The 14328-nt window shown below is 34.0% G+C and overlaps 1 protein-coding gene across 5 annotated transcripts in view; it reads right to left on the bottom strand.

The window, feature by feature from the left end:
• Window positions 1–2370: 2370 nt before the first annotated feature.
• LOC150077021 (protein numb-like) overlaps window positions 2371–14328 on the bottom strand; it is a 352380-nt gene continuing 340422 nt past the window's right edge. For all 5 annotated transcript variants that reach the window (XM_090386519.1, XM_090386521.1, XM_090386522.1 and 2 more), the window contains one exon: window positions 2371–3383. In XM_090386519.1, the coding sequence (XP_090242645.1) occupies window positions 2893–3383 (491 nt within the window). In that variant the 3' untranslated portion in view covers window positions 2371–2892. The remainder of the gene's footprint in view (window positions 3384–14328) is intronic.

The raw sequence follows: 14328 nt of genomic DNA, 5'->3' as shown, positions 1-14328 counted from the left end.
GCACTGTCATTGGCCATAATCAGTTATTTCAATTACAACTTTTGATTATATCCATTACTACATGAAAGCTCAAGTATAACAAAGTATAAAAAAAAATGACTTCAGGTTTTATCTAAAATGTTTCACATTTAAGGAGTCTAGTTTCTAGATTTTTAAACAAACTAAACAGTTCCATTGTTAACTGATTGTTTTTATTTTTTTTTTTTCACAATACTACACAGTTGCCCACTTTAAATCCAAATGTTAATACAAATTTCTTAAATATATAATTCTCATTTATTTTCTTGCAAGTAAAATGGTGAAAAGATGGGCAGCAAATTAAGGCTGTTCAAAAAAGGTTTTTTTTTTGGTGTTTTTTTTTTTAAAGGTCTGTTGTTTTTTTTTTTGTGTACATTCTGCAAAATACATTTTATTTCTTATGAACTATTTTTTTTTTTTTTCTATATAAATACATCTTACTATTGAAAAACATATTTTAGGCCTTGAGCAGTCTTCACTGTATGTTGGCAGTAGTGGGTTTGATCACATGTACACAATATCTTCATGGAGTAATGATAGCATCTGCCAGATTTTTTTTTTTTTTTTTTTTAAATTGCAATTTTAACATTCAAAATATAAAATAATATACAATAAGCCATTTTTAAGAGATTTTTTTTTATGCCAAGAATGAAAATTTCTTAATAGTAACTCTTCATTTATTAATTAAATTTTTAAATTACAAGAATTTACAATTTCAAAAATAGCATGGTTGGTAAAAGTTGTGTTCGTGTAAGATTTAGAAAATGCTATCTTAAAAAAAAAAAAAAAAACTAAACAGAAAACCCACTTTTTTTTCTCTCCTTTAGCCGTTTAAAATAAATCATATATTAATTTCATATATATTGAAAGAATGACTAAGTTACTTAACGTAACGTTAAAAACCTTAGGAATAAATTATACGTTTTCTGCTAAATCTAAATTATCTCGATACTAAAGTGGGATATTTCTGAGGGCTCTTCTAGGCAAGATTTGTGAACTGAATTGGGTCCTGTGCACGTTTGTTAACTTGGTCACAGTTACTATATTACTTGGAACAATCAATGTTTTGACCAGATAGTTGCAGGATTACAATGAGGTTACCGTATTCAGTGTTAGCCAACCAACAAATACACAAATAAAAAACATCACACATCCTGTACACTAAAAAGAAAAGAAACCAACACATATACAGCAAGCTAATTCTAATATGGCTAGCAGTGCCAAGACAAACACTGATGAAGGCAGAATGAACTGTTATCAAGCAGTAAGTTACACCCTTATTTCTATACATCACCACAGCTCTTATTCCTGTTAGAAAAGTTTCCAATTTACAATCAGAGCATGATTTACAAAGCAACTATTAAACATACATTAACAGCTTATAGCAAACTCTGTACAGAATGAAACAACATTGCATAATGCTACTCTCTTATCCCTTTATATCGTCAACACTAGTTATGGAAGGATTATTACTTTTGTACAGTGGAAACCGATTAAAATTTCAAAGGAATCGAGAATAAGACGTTTTACTTTCAATTTATATCAGATGATGAAAAGTGGAACTATTGGTCACCATGCTGCAGAAAATGGCAGTCTTCGTTTACCATCATGGTCTCGGTACGGTTGCTTGCTATTATTGCAAGAAAAGTTTCTCTTTTGTGGTTATAAAAATTATTTTCGAAATAGACTGCCTATCAAAGTGGTGCGAAACAAGAAACTAATACTGACCTGTTGGCTGATGGTATTTATTACAAGTGATCTTTATATAATGTTATATTTAGGAAAGTTAGAAAATAACACTACTTAAAAATATGGCACAGCAGATATTAGAAACGTCTTGACCATCTGTAAATTTTATGCCTTTTAAAATGGTTTCCACTCTATTATTTTATTATATTCTGTGTTAACAGGCAGGAACTTGGATACAATTGTAGCAAGCAATTTTAACAATGATATGTCAAATGCAATTCAAACGAGAAAAAATAAAAATAAAAATCACATTCAAAAAGGAATGTTAAAGCCTTAGTATTTTGTTTAAATCACATGATTTCTTTACTGCAAAACACCCTAATTCGCAAGCTTTAGAAAAAGATTAAGCAGTTTTGTATATTATATATCTACAAATACACTACAATTGCTAAAAAAGCAACATTTTGGTTTAACACTACAAAATATAACACTTAAAAATATACATTAGCTTTTGTTCAAACTTTACAAACACTACTTAAGCCAACTATAATGAATTTGAGAGTTAAACAAAATAAATTATTCTGGGCTCATTCTGGAAAGCTGGTGTTGTCATTATTGCTTTCATTTGCTCTCAAAAAAAAAAAAAAAAAAAAAAAAGAAAAGCAGAGTACTTAGTATCCTCTTAAAATACAAATGAATGGAATCACAAACTCACATGAAAGAGGATTGGTAATTTGGAACCAGTTTTGGAATTCCCGGTGCTTCATTTCAGACTTATTTTGTATATATATCTTGTGACATTTCTCATCCCCTCCCCAAACCCTCTTTTCATTCAGATTTGCTTTAAACATAAGATACCAAAGTCCTGGTGAAACTACACAACCAGTGGCACTTGCCATTTAAAGAATATCTTGATTGCTTCAACAGTTTTAACCATTAGTGAATACTACAAGGACCTTTAGATGTTAGCAACATGATATAACAGTGTCATTACATGGAAACAAATATAGTACATTCTTTGTTTAAGAATGGCATGGTATTAACATATTGTCCTTCTTGCTCTCTGTCATGCTTAACAATCTTTCTCATGGCCATTACAACATAATACACCTGAGTACTGCTCAGAAAGAAGCTGTCTGACAACAGCCCACCATGGTCACAGTTGCAGGTCAGATTTTTCAGTCATCACATATGGACCTCAAATGCTTTCACTGAGTTCTGCGCAAATGGATTTGTATTAGACTGATGTCTCTTAGCCAGTTCAACCCACTCAGCATCAAAGGGATCCCTATAGGGAGGTACAGATGATGGTGAAGATTGCAGGGCACTACCATTTGTCCACTGATTTTGGATATGTTCGGTTTGCACTTGCTGTGACCACTGGGGCACTGTTTGACCAGGCGGTGTAAACTGGGTCATGAAAGCTTCAGCTGAACCAAGTGATTGGCTGCGTAGGTGGGAGAAGTTTGGACTGCTTCGACGAGGGGGAGCAACAGGTTGTGGTAATGGGAGAGCAGGTTCAGGCACCTGGCCTGTGAAGAGCTCACTGGGATTAGACGAACTCTTTACAAGTGAAGTTGGAGAAGAGGGGACGCTTGTTGTTCGCTCAAGAGGCTGATGTTCTTGCTGAACAATAGCTGCAGTACTAGCTAACCATGCTTCTGCTCTGGAAGGCCCTAAATAAGAAACAACGTTTTATTACCTTTAGGGAAAAAATCTTTTACAAACATAAGAACATTTAAAGATTATTTGAAAATATTTTACCTAAACTTTAAAAATTTATATCAGTTTAGTGGAAACCTGTTTTTGAAGAGAGTAATACAATACAGCAATAAAATAGATCAGTGCCATTAACCTTATCTTTGAAAATATGTATGCAAATTTCAAAAATATGCTCATTAAAAAAAATTCTCAGCTATCTGGAATCCAAATGCTACATGTAACTATGAAGTGTATGTTTTTTGACAGCATGATAGGAAACAAAACTAAATTTCATCCAGAACTTAAATTATGATTAGTTCATATATCCTCCCACACACCTTAACTGCTCTCAAACTGTTGATAATGAGGGTTATTGGTATTTGTCACTTTATCTTCACCCCACAAACTATCCACCAAATAAAACTGCACTTTACTCAATTTATATGAATGGGTTCACGTCACTTAGATTAAAACTTACCCTAATGTTATGATAATTGATTACAAAATGAAATCGTCTAGTTACACTACTATAGCAGGAGGAGTCACTTCATGTGAAGTACAGGGTGGGTAGTCAAGCAAGTGACCTTAAGGCTCTGTCTCCCCCTGCTTTAGTAATACCTACCATACACATCTATGACAAATGACAATTCAATTGCCCATAATAATGCTGCAGATCTACAAGTTTACTACAAGACTGTCCAGCATTTATTCAGAAAAATAAAAAAAATTTTTTGCCAACTACAGTCAAAGCTCTTTATGGCAACCCTCTTTCTAATGCCCCACACGTTATAATGTCCTATGCAGCACCATATCTCCCCGGACGAAGCAGTTATCATTGACCGCGTGCATAGGTTTTGGGACTGCAAGTGGCTCGAGAGCTTGCGGATTAGTTCCATTGAGAACAATATTAATAGAGACAGGGGTATGCGTATCCATCCCCCTCTTTGATGGCAGTGATCCTTAGAGGGGATGAACGATTCCACCTGACGCGCTCCCGAGCCACTTCTGGTTCCGACACGCACGAGAACAGTGCATGTGCCACGAATCACGTGACATGAACCTGCGGGTATTTAAAGTTGCGCTGTAAAGTAAAAGCGTACTGTTGAGAAAGAAGGCGGAGCCTTCGAAAGCTTCAGATATTTTATCGCTTTTAATCTGGTATATTTTACTGTATTTTATGATATTTTATTTGTTTTAGATATTTTATCGCTTTTAACCTGGTATTTTAATTGTTTTATACTGTAAATAGTAATTTATTGTAAGCTTAATTATAAAGTTATCAAAATTTTGGCTTTCGTTTTATTTTGTCATTTCAACATACAGTTGGTGAAAAATACTTAAAATTATATTATAGCAGGAGGGGTCAGTGTGAAGAGTGTGAAGTACAGGGTGGGTAGTCAAGCGAGTGACCTTAAGGCTCTGTCTCCCCCTGCTTTAGTAATACCTACCATACACATCTATGACAAATGACAATTCAGTTGCCCATAATAATGCTGGAGATCTACAAGTTTACTACAAGGCTGTCCAGCATTTATTCAAAAAAATAAAAAAATTTTTTTTGCCAACTACAGTCAAAGCTCTTTATGGCGACCCTCTTTCTAATGCCCCACACATTATAATGTCCTATGTGGTTGGCCCAGCCAATTTCTCATTAACCTAATGCTATTTTATGAATAAACAATATAACAACCATTTTCTCATTCCCCTGGGGGATCGTTATGTAGAGCTTCAACTGTAATATGAAGTGCAACAATCTTCAAGCAATAAAACAATCAATCATCACTGGAAATCTGTTAGTCAGTGCCATTTTCACAAGTGATATAATGATAATAACAGCACTGCATTTAGCACTTGTTTTCAAAAATGACTAAAAAAAAAAAAAAAAGTGTGGGAAAGAATGTTTTTTTTTTTTTTTTTTTGAGAACTTTAACCCCTCCCCATTAAACATCTGAATACCTGCAAAAATTTTAACACAATAAATACATTTTTTTTTTTTGTTTTATTCAAAATTAATACTATGTAGGACAATTGCCACAAAATTATTACAGGTGATTCGATTTATAATAAAAACTGATAATGTAACAGCAAACCTAAATTAACAAGTGATATAATTGCATCACATGAAAGTAACTCAACAAGATTGTGCTTATAAGGAACTACTATTACTGGTACATAAACAAAAAATTTAAATAATTAATTGGAAATTAAAAAGTAAGTGCTTCTTCCCATGGGAGTCATGCATATGATTCTCTCTTATCTTTATTTTTCTTGTGTGTCAGAGGGTCAGTCTTGCCAGATCTTCCTGCCCGATTTCTGTGTGCATTACTTACTGTGGTTTTAGGGTAGACAGTCTATTTCTTTCTTTATTTCTTCCTTCTTTTTACAATTATTAGTTATTGTAATTTAGTTTTTTTTCTTACATGCATGTAACAGTACTTTCATTTGATGAAAAATATCTTTAATTTAAGTTTAATCATGTTGTGATATTACTATATATGTTCCTGTATAATTTAAAATAATTAAAGTAAAGTAGTCAATCAGTGAAATCAAAATTGTTTATTCTGAGTTCAGATGAACTCAAAACAGAGTACCATCTTTGCCAGAGCATAGAGGAAGCTGTCTTATCCTTCCAACTTGTTGCAACACACTTTGTTGTGAAGCATACTAATGGAGAAGTAGTCTTGCAAAGGTGGATGAAGGCAAAAACACTACATGGATCTCTGTATTATTTGTTTATGGCCACATAATATTCATATTACATCCTGTAAGCAAAGAATTTTATTTTAAGACTTCTCTAGCTCATGGGTGGATTAAACAAGCTTTATGGCATTTGTTTTCTATACTAGGCCTCTACAAATCTATTCAATATCTGGTTCCCACTTCTAAGTGAAGTTGGAACATGTGTTGTAAGTTTGCCTCTGTACACAAAAGGTAGCCCCAAATATTAAACTTGCTACAATATCTTCTACAGTTCCACTAAATGAGTCATGCAATACTTATAGCATGATCATGAGTTGGTTTCTTGAAGGGCTGAAGTTTTCTGTCAAGTCAAGCTTCAACTTTCTTTTTTGGAAAGTATGGTGTCCATCACCCCAGGGGCTCACATCTGGTGAGTATGGGCTTGGCATACCCAGGGTCCTGAGCTGGATATCATCATTCTTCTCTTTCTTGGTGATTCCTTTCTGCTTCTCTCTCTCTCAGGGTAACTTGTGAATTTTTTTTTGGCTGGTGCAGCATAAGCCTCAAGCTTCCTTGCACGATATGGCTAATAATAATAATCTCTTCATCTGTAAAAATTTCAAGAATTGGATCTTCCTGTAAATATGTCTTCAGTATCTATACACATGGAGTCAGTACTCTATTTCTGAGAGTTTGTAGTTGAGTAGCGATGGCCAGGACCATAACTGATAGAATCCAATTTGATATTGATTTGAGGTGGAAAAGTAGTGTGCAGACTGGTGGGTAGCAAGCAATTTCTGTTTTTGAACAACTTCAGCAAAAGTGGGTCCATTAATGCTTTGAGCATGAATTATCCCCCTTAATACATATAGCATTGTCGTTGACTTTTATATTGCTCGATCTTTGGATCTTCTCTTCAGTAGTCCACTGAGGGCAATCTCTGGACACTGTAGTGTTTTCCTGCTGTAGTTTGGGTATTTTGGTTGGTCTGCTGTACAGCTCATTGCAAGTGTTCGTGTGAAACATATGAAGTACGAATCTTGGAAGACGTTTTGGGAGTGCCCATACTTTTGTCATTTAAAACACAAATGAAGAGAATTGTATGGCCTTTATGAGGTAATAAGGTACCCAGCTTTAACCCTTTCTTCAGGGTTCCTGGGCATCATACAGGGTGCTCCACAGCATATGCATGTGGGGGGGGATGATCTTTTTTGTATTATCTATCAAAATATTTATGAAATATAAAAAAAACAGCCCCCTAAATGAGTGACCACTTAACACTTTCCTACTTATAGTCCTTTTGGGCTAAGCCCCTCAAAAGTGCTATAACAGAAGTTTAATAATGTACATGAAAACAATGGAAGTATTTTAAACACAGCCATATAGTGGTTTTTTTTTTTTTTTTTTTTTACATTTCAAATGGAATGCAAATAAACTATCACTGTGTTTAATATACTTCCCCATATTATTATATATACAAACCCATATTATCACTAATTAGTAACAACTGTAATGTCATGCACATTTGTTTTGCTCATTTGTGAATACAGATGATTTTATTATTTATATAGTATTTATTTATATACTAAGTGAGTTTACTAAAATAAAATTTGTGTTTAGAGGTGAAATTAAAAGTTGAAAGGACTGAAGATGAAGAGAACTCACCAGAGTATTACTGTATTCTACTACAAGAAATATCATTACTGCTACTATACAGTAGCTAAAATAGTCACACCATACAATTCATTTTGGAATATTGATTCCTCCTAATAACAATATGAAAGAAGGCTAGGCTTTTGCCACATTGGGGAGGGGGAATCATTCAGTTACTTATGGATATAATTTAACTTTAAACTATGTTTTAAAACACATTAAAAATATTCGGTCTCCAAAATTTCATGACTTTCCTGTCAAGCAAGTCTTCTTGTTTTTATTTCCTTCCTCCGAAGGAAAGCTCTCTTCTTTATAAAATGTTTCTAAAAAGCTTTATCTGTTACATTATATCAGAACTCATTATTATCATTAAAGACACTTTATATAAATATTACAGCAACATAAGCTGGTCTCTCAATCAAATATTTATTCAAACATATTTTCTTGCAAGGAAAAATATCACATATTATGATAACAGATTATTAATTGATCACGAGGAAGTATTAATTATAATTTGATTTTAACTGTACCTGCCCAAATATATATATATATATATATATATATATATATAAAACCACCCATAAAATGAATCACGAGGAATAACTTAATTCAGAGGTTCACAAACATACTTCAATTTCACACATCCCCTTCCAGAATAAGTGCAAATAAACAGATTTGACAAAATTTAGCTATAAGCATACTTTTTATAAATTTTAATATAATATTGAAATAAAGCACACTTCATACCTGGATTAGTGAGACTGTCCATACTTCGTTTAAAAAAAGTGCTTCATAAAAACAACATATGCCACCCCCAAAAAAAGTGTTGGGGTTGGGGGAGGATGCACTGCACAACATAACTCAATCACCACATGCACCACACAACAAACTACACAAAAAACTCTACAGTTCACTGTTGTATTACATCCAAATGCTAGTTGGATCAAATGTTAAGCTTCTGTTGCCATTTTTTCAGTTTCCATTAAAATTTAACTCACACATGGTTGTTCTGTACTCTCAGCTTTGGTTAAATGCGATGCAATGCACAAGAAAAATACTAAAAATACTCTGACTTCAAATGTCAAGCATGAATGGCCGAAACAATGGAGTGAGCTGTAAACACAGCCAAGATGTGTAGCAGTGTTGGGTGACAATTGCTGCCATCACACAGTATGATTTATCAGATAGAAGCACATTTGGTCTTGACATGTTGACCTCATATTTGTTACAAATAAGTTAAAGTTTCTCGTAACATTAAGGTTTCTTATATGCTAGGTTAAGAAAAGCATACTGCAATTTAAGCACAAAACTTTCAATTAACATCTATTAATATATATATCAATATACAGCAACACTGTTACTTTTCAGTCGATATATCTCACATACGCTTACTGATTTCATAAACCACACTGAATTCAGTTAGGCCACCGGTTTTCAACCAGGGTGTTGCAACAACATTAAAGGGATGCCACATAATTTGAGTTTAAATTACTTAAAACTTATTATTTTTTTAAAATTTATACATTTATTTCATTATAAAAAGGTGTACGGTATCTTTTTAATTTTGTGGTGATCTATAATTGATGTTTATCTAGTACTTCTATATAAAGAATAAAATTATTATTTTATTCTTTTAACCTTTAATATTTTATTCTAATAACTATCATATAACATTTTTTAATATTACACACACACGGGGGGGGGATTAAAAAAAGGTTGAAAACCTCTGAGTTATGCCCTGTAATGAATACTTTGAATATAGCATGCACATTCATACTTAGAAACAAGAGTTGTTTTTCAAGCATACCATATTAAGTTCTGTATAAGTACCTTTTCAATACATCAGATGACATATACACAACAGAATTCTCTTTTCATTCTTTACTCCAGTACAAAATTTACTTGCAATTCCTTCTATATGATAATTTAAATAATCATAAATTACTGTTAGATCATATCCAGTTATAATATAACATTCATGAATTCTTGTTTGCCACAAGTTGATAAGATGTTCTGAGGGTAGCAATGTTTCAAATGAGAGGGAAGATAAAGCTTGGGATACAAACATATAGAAAATTACTTCATCTCAATTGTGTCTACAGTAATGCCAAGAGTGTTGGCAATAAAATGGCTGAATTTGAACTCCCGTTTATGACAACTAAAGCTGATATAATAGGGCTAACAGAAACGTGGTGCCACCCGGAAACTGGTGATGACAATTCCTACTACAGTATGTATAATGTATTTTGGAAATGATAGGGAAGATAGAAAGGGTGGAAAGATCATGCTTCTTATCAAAGGCAGCCTGAGTACAAAGAAGGGCTTTTGCTGAGTTTGAAGTTATGTCTGCCAGAATAGAATCTGTGTGGTGTGAGTTAGTTGGAAGCAAAGGTATAATGAGAGTGGGAGTAATCTACAGACCAGAAGACTGTGAAGAATATGACAAGAGTCTTTACATACAGATGGAATGGGTGAACAAGCATGAATATCTTATTACGGGTGACTTTAATTTGCCCAGATTGATTGGAATAAGTGGGAGGGAAACTCACCATGGGGTAACACAATTTTAAATAAACTAGATGATTATTATTTGTACCAGCATGGTAGAGAAAGTACTAGGGGTGAGAATATTCTTGACCTTAATATTACTAACGAATCAGACTACATCACAGGGCTTAAAGTAGAGGAACCATTGTCAGGAAGTATTCGTGCAATCATCAGTTTGAAGATGAAGAAAGATGTTGCAGTGGTTAAAGGTAAAGGCTCAGGTTTTAACTTCAGAAGAGGGGACTTTGACAGTTTAAGGCACTGTACAGCATCTGTGAACTGGGTGGATTGCCGAACAGACATTTGAATTATGGAATACTTTTAAAGCAAAAATCACAGAAGCCTTGAATGCATACATACCGTTAAGAAAATATTGCAGGAGGAAGATACTGAAATGGATAACTGCAGAGACGGCTGGTCAAATAGAGCAGAAAAAGATAGCATGGAACAGTTACACAGTGATGAAACGTACCAAAGCCTACAACAGGTACAAGATATGAGAAAGCAATTTATAGGAGAGCAAAGAATTGGGGACAAGGAATTTTTCACGTATGTGAATACAATGAAGAAGAAAACTGATCAGACTGGACCCTTGTGCACTGGGTATGGGGAAGTCTTAGATAAACCAGCTAATGTTGCAGATGAATTTAACAGTTATTTTGCGTCTGTCTTTACTGGCGAAAGACCTTTCATGCTGACAAGAGGCTGTGCAAGTGAGCCTGAGCCATATGAAATTAGTGATGTAATTACAGATGATTGTTTATTAGAAAAACTTTGGGAATAAAGGCAAGCAAGGCTCCCAGAGTTGAAGGCATACACCCTGTAGTTTTGAGGGAGAGCACAAGGGAGTGCATTGAACCATTGAGATTAATTATGAGAGCATCTTTGGACTCAGGGGAGATTACTTTGAGTTGGTAGGTGCCAATGTATCGCCAATTTTGAATTATGGAATACTTCTATTAAAGTATTCCATAATTCAAAATTGGCAGTAATAAGAGTGAAGTTGGTAACTACAGACTGGTTATTCTGACATCAGTGGTAGGAAAAATCTTAAAGGCAATGATTAAGAATGCAATCTAGGGACATTTAGATATGACATTCCGAAGGGCACAACATACTTTGTTAAGGGAAAATCATGTTTAAGTAACTCTGTAGGCTCTTTTGACAGTTACTCATCATGAGTTGAATTTAGGGAACAAAATTTCAACAGTTTTTTTTTTTGGATTTTAGCAAAGCATTTGACTCTGTCCCACATGAGTAGTTACCATATAATCTTGAACAGGTTGGGATTACTGGTAAGCTTCTAAGATGGATTGCTGGGTGGCTGCAGGGCAGAAGGCAGTGATTAATGGATATCCTTCAGATTGGTGTAACGTCAGCAATGGCATCCCTCAAGGATTGGTTCTTGGACCACTGTTGTTACTCAGTTTCATAAATGACAATCAGTAAAGGGTCATCAAAGGCATGATGTCAAAATTTGCAGATGAAGAGTTGTTAATGATCAGTGCCAAGCAGCACTCCTTCAGGATGACTTGAACAGACTTCAAAGATGGTCAGAGAAGTGGCAGCTATGTTTTAATGCTGCTAAATGTAAGGTCTTACACTTGGGGAAGAACAACCAAGAAATAAATTATACACATGGTGAGGTTGAATTAAAAACAGTGGAGGAGGAAAGGAACCTGGGAGTTGCAATATGGGTAGATAAGAAGTTTTCTGAACAGTGTAAACAGGCAGCCAGGAAAGCCCATGGTGTCCCATCAATGATTTATCAAACATTATCCTGTACAGATAGGGAGGTCAATAATCCCACTTTATAAGGCAATTGTAAGACCACAATTGGAATACTGTGTTCAAGTACAGAGACCTCATCTGAAACAAGACACTGAGCTTGAAAGCCTCCAAAGACGGGCAACTCGAATGGTGAGATTGGCAGAAGGATGACCATATGAGGAAAGACTCATTATGTGGGCTACAGAGCTTGGCAACAAGGCACTTCACAGTGGTAACCTGATCGAGGTTTATAAGGCTCTGAGAGGGATTAGTAAAATGAATGAAGATGGAATTCTCACTGTTATAACGAATTCTGAAACTAGGGATCATAAATTCAAATTACAGGGTTTGAGGGTTAGTTAGACTGTAGGAAGTTTTCTTTTAGCCAGCAAGTCGCTGATTGTTGGAACAAGTTGCCCTTGCAGGTAGTTGAGGCTGACAGTTTGAATAAATTCAAAGACCAACTGGAGAGTTACCTGTGTGAGGAGGGAAGTATGTAATTTGCATTTTCTTATCTACTTATTTTTTTATTTTTTATTTTTTTTTTTGTCAGTGGAACAAAAGCATGTGGCTTTCTTGCACTATATGGTGAATAATATTACTATAATTAGCATATGGGCACATTTCCTTTTATATTATAAATCTTGTTGTACCTTGGAGGAAACTTCCCTAGCAACTTTCATAAAATTTATCATTAAATAATGATGCAAACAATTATTCAAATATACAGCCAGGCCTCGCATACTAGGAGTTCGATTAATGTGTTTTTCAGTTATCGCTATTTGAAAAAAATGATACTACTTTTCACTTTACACAATACAAATTTCCAGTTAATGTGATTTTTTTTTTATGTGATAGTTGAAAAAGATTTGAATTGCGCAGTAAGCTTAGTTCACTTCGGACGGGTAATAAACAAGCATTTGGCCGCTGCCTGCCTCTGTGTTCCATCAACTATAGAAGCAGATGTGTTACTTGTTTGTCTCTTGCTAATAAAGTCACGTGCAGACTTGCATTTAAAAATTATAATTTTTAAATGAACTAGATGAAAATGCTACCGCAAAGGAGATAATGGTAAAAGAACTAAATGAAATCTTTCACATTGCAGAGAACCTTAAACCTTTTGTTTGAGGTTCTCTGCGATACTGTATTTATTTCGCCAGGACCTAGAAGATTGTTTTCGGTTATCGGAAATTGATTGATGAAAAAAAGAAAGCCAACACTGTTCAAATATTTCCATAACAAATAGTTTCTTCATTGTGTATTTTATGCAATAAACATTTAATTCTATAATTATTTTCATTATTTTTTACATGGTATACAGTTAAAAAGTTATTTTTAAAATTCTTTATGGACATTTCTGAAGGTCACAGACCAATTATAATAATTTTTCCTATTGATTATTTTCAATTAACGTGTTTCCATTTTGCACAATGCACCTGCGGGACGAATTAATAATGTTAATCGAGGCCAGCCTGTATTCACAAGAACTACTTAAAACAGTATTGAAAGGTCAAAAAATGCAAAGATTACATTTGTTCATTTTTACAATAACATTTCATATGAAATTATTTTGAGAAGCACCAGTGTTGAGAGGATAAATGAGCAGTATTCTTTAGGGTTATCAAAGTGCTGTATCTTCTCCTTTCGTTTACCAAAATCTAGTAGAGCCTGATTGAACTGAGATTTCCAGTGCACAGAATTCTGTTTAAAAATTGAGGGAATTTCGAACAGAATTTTTGATTAGGTTGGGCATGTAGTTTTGAATTATGCATTGACCAAGTCTTTCTTAGCAATCAGCAAAAAGAGATTATATTATCTCCAAAGGTTTGTAAAATATTTTAAGAATATGCATTGTTTATTTTATTTTTTTACACTCTTAAAATGTGCTTAGCCGAGAGAGAGATGCAAAGTTTTCTCAGCAATCAGTGTCCTTTTGTTGATGCTTTTCAAATCCTTTCATACACTAGACTGCATTCTATCATATGGAATGCACTGTAGCGTAAAAATGAACAAGAAATATGCCTCAAATATCACACATGCTCAGTCATATGCAAAACTATCCCCTACATATAATTTCAAGCTGCAAGTATATAAAATTATAAAATAGCAATTCGGTATAACGTTCTTATTATGAAAGTTTCAGTGGTTCCTGAAATCGAAACTTGTTGGATGTAAGAAAGAATTCCTTTTACTTATTGTAGGTCATTAATTCATTCTATCCCATTTCAAAGGTGTGCATAAGACAATCCAAATAAATATGATAATGAACAA

Source organism: Mastigoproctus giganteus, chromosome 12, assembly GCF_048544385.1.
Source record: "Mastigoproctus giganteus isolate SK-2022 chromosome 12, ASM4854438v1, whole genome shotgun sequence".
Lineage (NCBI taxonomy): Eukaryota > Metazoa > Arthropoda > Arachnida > Uropygi > Thelyphonidae > Mastigoproctus > Mastigoproctus giganteus.
This window is presented reverse-complemented; position numbering and strand designations above follow the sequence as displayed.